Source organism: Pinus tabuliformis, chromosome 5_1 (genome assembly GCF_031772625.1).
Source record: "Pinus tabuliformis cultivar Carrire ecotype Pingquan chromosome 5_1, CPIR1, whole genome shotgun sequence".
Classification (NCBI taxonomy): Eukaryota; Viridiplantae; Streptophyta; class Pinopsida; order Pinales; family Pinaceae; genus Pinus; species Pinus tabuliformis.
In genome coordinates, this window is record NC_142305.1 from 329,013,801 (window position 1) to 329,019,397 (window position 5,597).

A 5,597-nucleotide genomic window follows, 5' to 3' on the forward strand; every position below is an offset into this window, starting at 1 on the left:
TTTATCCCAACATTATAGGAGTTAAATTTAATATTTTTTTGCTAAATGCTTAAAATAAATGTAATTGACTAAAATAATTTTTTAATAAAATAATAAATAAATTATAATTATTTAAAAAAAATATTTTAAATTTTTTTATTGATAATTAATGAAAAAACTTTATTTTAAATTATTAATCAAATTATTTTAAATTTTTATTTAATGAAACAATTTTAAATCGAAATGCCAAACATACATTTTAAAGTTATTAATCTTAAAGTAAATTAGAGTCTATTAAAGTTATTAATCTTAAAGTAAATTAGAGTCTATTATTTTAGCACTCACATTTAAATTTTTGTATTTTAAAATTTAAGAGGATATGGATATATCAAAGTTTATACTATAATAAAGTGAATATATTATAATATTGATAAAAGATTGAAAATAAATTAAAATATTTAAATTAGAGATATTTTGAACATTTAAAAGAAAATATGGATTTTTTTTTTTTTAATTTATTAAATAGATTTTGGAAAATAATAATAATAATAAATAAATAAATAAAAAATTTAAACGTTATAAATATTTTTATATATAATTTTCTTTTTCAATTTATCAGTTTAATTGGTATAAAAACATCATAATTTAGAGTTAAAATAAATTTATTTAAGTATGGGGGATTTTCGCAGTGCATTATATTAGATATCATTTTTGGGATTCAACTGCGTTAAGTAAGTCATTCAAAGTATGACCATTTCCATGAGAGGTAGTCGTAAAGTGACTAATTTCTCATGATTTTTTGAATAGTTCACTAGGCACTCATTGCATCGGGTGATGCTCACAGGGGTGAAGAAGTGGGATTGAAACTAGTGAAATGTGGAGAACGAATCACATAGCATCAATCATCACTTCCGGGGCTTGCACCCGGTAACCAGGACTTCCCAGGAGGTCACCCATCCCAGAACTCCTCTGGCTCAAGCGCGCTTAACTGTGGAGTTTTTCCCCACAATCAAGCCCACTTAGCTTGCTACCCCATTTGTCTGCTAATAAATGCACTCTACAATTCTATGTGAGAAAAATGTGTCATATACTTCGGAATTTAAACTTTTTATTAATTTTTAGGCCCGATAGGCCTTCCTTTGAAACAGAGTTTCGTCGTCCTTTTCATTGTCAGGTTGACACCTGGCGCGACCCTTCTGCTTTCCACTGACATACGATATTCGTCATGGTCCCTTCAATTACTATGGCCTCAACCGAGAACCTCTGCAGCTAGCGTGAGTTGTATTGCCCAGGTCTCGCAAAACCTCTGCAGCTGGCGCGAGATGTATTGCTCAAGTCTCGCGAAACCTCAACGGAAACCCTCTCAAGGTTGCACAATTGCAGTTCTTCTTATCGATTTTGGTGGAGTGCTTATTAGCCGACTCTGTATGTCTCAGGTTCGAAGGTATTTTGCAGAGGAAATCGCAGCTGTAGGCGCTTGGGCGGGTTACCACCTACTCTGGCTCTCAAGAATGGGGAGGCGGTGGTTTTTGGGCGCGGTGAATGCCATTCCAACGACAACAAATCTTTTGTTTTTTTACAGCAGAGCAGTACAGGTATATTTAAAAAAAAGAACAATCTCTGGTTTGATCAAATATATATACATATATGTATGTATCTTGCTATATATGTGTGTATACGTTTGGTTATACTCTGCTGTATATACTTCCCGCCATGTAGGGTAGTATAGTTGTACTGTGCTTGTTTGGTTTTCCTCATCCTCTGGGGTTTGCAGTATATTGAATTAGAAATCATGTTATTCAACTGTTTTGGCTGGTTGGAAAGCAAACTCTGGATAAAATAGTAGTCTGCACTGTACTGGCTTTGATTTTTCCACAACTGTATGACTGAAATTCACTGGTTTGTATCTCATGGGAGCTGTAACTCACCCAACGTTCAAATAGTATTGTTTGCTTCTTGATTGTTTGTATTATGATTGTCTGTTCTGATATTGTTATTGGTCTTCTATGCCATTAGATTGTGTTTTGAATTTATCGATCTGGGTAGATGGATGGGAGCGATCCATGGGACTGGAAGGAGGACTCCTTCGTATTGGATGTGGATTCGCCATTGGGTTAGGAATTCTTGACTGCTAATTTCATTATGTTTATGGTATTTCGTAGTGCTCTGTTTGGTTTAATGACTTACATGCAATCTAATTTTGTGCGCAGTTCTATCTCAGTCTCTCTGGGATGAATGGACTCAAAGCGAGGCAGAAAACAGAACTTTATTTACATCCACGCCTTTATCAGAAGTAACGGATCCCAGATTGCCCACATTGGATATCAAAAGCAATGAAGGTTAATTATCTGATTTTGAAATAAACCACAGTATGTCAATAGTTTTGTAATGAGTTGGAGTATAGTTTGGTCTCATTTGGTTAATAGCAGGTAAGAATGAGGATACTATTAATCCAGATCATACTTCAAAGGGCAGTCCCCGGTGTAAAAGAAGGCGGATGCTTTTGTTTCCAGGAGATCAATCTGAGTCTGTATTCTGCGATTCAAACCCAAGTCAACAATGTGAAGGAGGCATTGGACTGGTGAGCCACGAAAACAATAAAAACCTTTACTGGTCATCTGTGAATTTCATTGCACCTTTCAATTTAACTATACCCATGATGTCTGTTGACAGAATAATAGTGAAAGTCATCTTTTGGGTGAATATCAAGACATGCAGGTCCCTGATTCGGCATCCACTTCACTCTGGTTCTCTGCTAACGGTATGAATTGCAAATTGTTTGCTTTGACTTATATGGGTATGTTGGATTGGGAGAATGAGTGTTTGGGTTTTGTGAACAGAAGATCCATTTTGTCCCGGAAATGAAACTGCAGAAAAATGGATGCTTGGATGCATTAATGAGCGTGAAGGCCATATCCTAGGTGACCATGAATTGTAAGTACAATTTCTATTCAGGTTTGATTTTCAAACCCAATGGGTGCACAAACCCTATATGGGCAGTAATATTTGTCTTGAATAAACTGTTATACTGATCCCCTTTTTCCCATAGAATTAAGGATGCCTTCAATCCTGACAAATTTATGTTCTACTTGATGTAGGAATGCCCTTCTACCACTGACGCAAATTCCAGGTATGGTGGTTCTATAAACTATAGAATTAGAAACTCCTTTGGTATTCTTATGTTTATGCTCATCCTTTAAAGTCCTTTGTGACAGAACTTGGTCATAGAACCTATTCTCTCATAATAGAAAGCCAAATTTAATCAAAATATAATCAAAGGCTTGAAACTCCATTGGAATGCTTAATACAAGTTATATTCTTTGATAAATCCCATATTCAAATCCCAAGGGATAAACTCGGGATATAATCAATGTAGCCCCCTAAATGCCTAACTTCCAGTCACAGTTACTGAGGGTAAACTCTGATCTGTCTAATAGAATAGCAGGTACCAGTTCACATGATGCCAAGTGTATCTAGGGGTTCAGTGCTTTGAGTGGGGTGCTAACTGCTAGCTTAGGTTAATGAAGCTATTCAAGTGACTTGGAGATCTTCTGTGTACATCATCCATGAAAGCCGGACTAATCTCCTTGGATGCAGATGAAAGGTTTCAACTTTCAACTTTCAAGGAGAATATAAAGTGGTATTTTATCCATAGAGAGATTATTATACGCATATGAGGATGCTTCAAACCATTCTATGGGTTTTGACAGGTTATGTAGCTTGCCTGGCATATATGTTGCCCATGCAATTATTAATGTGCAGATGCACAGTGATCAGGATACTAATGCTGAGTAGGCTCCTATCTATGCCTCAAGAGTATCTGGGATTTTGTTTATTTATGTTGGAAATCATACCCTGTTTGACTCAGTTGCTCTGAATTTTTCTGGACATACCTAGAAGTCTGGATCTGCCTATTACTCTATTACAAGTTACAAGATGTCATTGCAGCTGCAATGATATCCTGTTTGACTTTTGGGGACTCAAGGAGCAGTGTTGAAGGCTCTGTGAATGCTTTCTAAGATGCAATGGAGCTATCTAATGTTTGACATTTGTCTGGGGGAAAACTATTGATGATCAATTGTCAGCATCCGATTGCGTGGCTGCACATGCATAAAGTGAATAATCTTGTGGAAATGCATTATGAAAGGCTATAGCTGATGCAAATGGCTAAGTTTGCTTTTTTATAAAAGTTTTATAATAGGAGATAGTTAAGTTGATTGCAGTAGTAGCATTAAAAGTCCTGGAAAGGCAATGTAATACTTGAGCATCAACATTTACTTCAGTGTCAAAATGGAACACTCAGGCTTTATAATAAGCTGGGATGGTGGATATATTGATGCATGATAAAATCCTGTGAGCTTGGTTGGGCATACACATCATTCCCTTTTAAAATCTAAAGCTGAGTTGATATTATGAGGAACACAAGATTTCTGATAGATTAGGGAGATTATTGGTTATGTATGTGTTCAAAACTTGCTTCATTGCTAGGAAGATAAATTGCTTTACATTGAACAACATATTTCTGTCATGTATTTGAAATGAAATATGCTTTTGGATGATCTATGTGGTTGTATGTTTGTCCACTCTTTCTATGATTGGCATGCTGTTACCCAGTTTCAGTGAACTGAAATTGTATTCTTTCAGAGATTTTCTAGAAGGATCTAAAGTTTATGTTGTTTGAGGAAAACTTCTTGGAATGTTATGTTGGAGTCTGGACCACAGAATGCCTGTATAGAATCACAAGAGAAAAAGTTGTATGAAAATGTTGAATGATTCCTGAATTATAGGAAGGACAGTAATTCATTGAAGAGGTTCTATAAAATCTGATAAACCTAACAACATTCAGCCAATATTAAGGTACTCTAAGTTTGATAACCGGCATAAAACTTTAGTAAGCTTTTGTCTCTGAAACTGAGTTCTGATGTTGTCTTCGTGCAGGTAGTATGTACATTGGTGGCCTTACTTGCTTCAATGCCATTAGCAGAGCTTTTCTTTTTTCATATTACACTGATTAAAAAGGTTAGTTTTATTTAAAAATCCATATGGTTCTCAACAATCTTTTGTCGATTTATATTCACTAAACTTAACATCCTTTAACAAGAGTACTGAATAGCAGGGAATTACGACATATGAATATGTAGTGGCAATGAGGTCACAAAGTGAGCCGCCAGGAGTTTCTGTTGAGGGTGATGCACGAAGTATACCTTCTTCTCCAAGTGGTTCAACTGCCACTGGTTTAAGTGGAGGAAGTTCTCTTGGTTTGCAGTATAAAGGTGAATGGTGTACACCACTTAGAATATTTGTTGAGCATCAGGTATATAAATTTGTTATCCACAATTTCAAATCTTGGTTTAGGTTTGTAATTTGGTCAGACTATAGTAGTACAGGCTGACATGTATTGTGTGTTAAATGGCAGGATGAAGTTATTCCACACCCGTCCACTATTGATCCTGATGATATCGAGGTTGTAAATAGGATGGAAAACAGGATGCAGAAGCGTCCTGTTAGAATCAGTGCTTGGAGGCTAGCCAAATTGAATCCAGATGAAGGTATGTGAGCAGCGGCAAAGGCTAGGGAGTCTTCATCTGTTTTGTGTCCAGTTGGTGCTCGAGGAGTCC

At 35.9% G+C, this 5,597-nt stretch overlaps 1 protein-coding gene across 8 annotated transcripts; it reads left to right on the forward strand.

The window, feature by feature from the left end:
- The first annotated feature begins 1,281 nt into the window (after window positions 1–1,281).
- LOC149164715 (uncharacterized) lies at window positions 1,282–5,247 on the forward strand. Of its 8 annotated transcripts, none has more exons than XM_089432167.1 (9): window positions 1,282–1,574; window positions 2,026–2,092; window positions 2,190–2,318; window positions 2,406–2,560; window positions 2,653–2,740; window positions 2,820–2,913; window positions 3,078–3,109; window positions 4,918–4,998; window positions 5,096–5,247. In XM_089432167.1, the coding sequence occupies exons 1-8, from the start codon at window positions 1,302–1,304 to the stop codon at window positions 4,992–4,994; spliced, it is 915 nt and encodes a 304-aa protein (XP_089288293.1). In that variant the 5' UTR covers window positions 1,282–1,301; the 3' UTR covers window positions 4,995–4,998; window positions 5,096–5,247. The 8 variants fall into 8 exon arrangements, with proteins under 8 accessions (XP_089288293.1, XP_089288296.1, XP_089288295.1 ...); XM_089432170.1 differs by having other exon boundaries at window positions 2,823–2,913; XM_089432169.1 differs by having other exon boundaries at window positions 2,409–2,560.
- The last annotated feature ends 350 nt before the right edge of the window (window positions 5,248–5,597 follow it).

What these genes read in the sequence shown, in the direction of transcription:
- LOC149164715 (XM_089432167.1), top strand. Translation starts at nt 1,302, where the DNA reads ATGTATTGCTCAAGTCTCGCGAAACCTCAACGGAAACCCTCTCAAGGT. An exon ending in GTGAAGGAGGCATTGGACTG is followed by an intron (nt 2,561 to 2,652) that starts GTGAGCCACGAA and finishes GTCTGTTGACAG; the next exon opens with AATAATAGTGAAAGTCATCT. An exon ending in ACTCTGGTTCTCTGCTAACG is followed by an intron (nt 2,741 to 2,819) that starts GTATGAATTGCA and finishes TTTTGTGAACAG; the next exon opens with AAGATCCATTTTGTCCCGGA.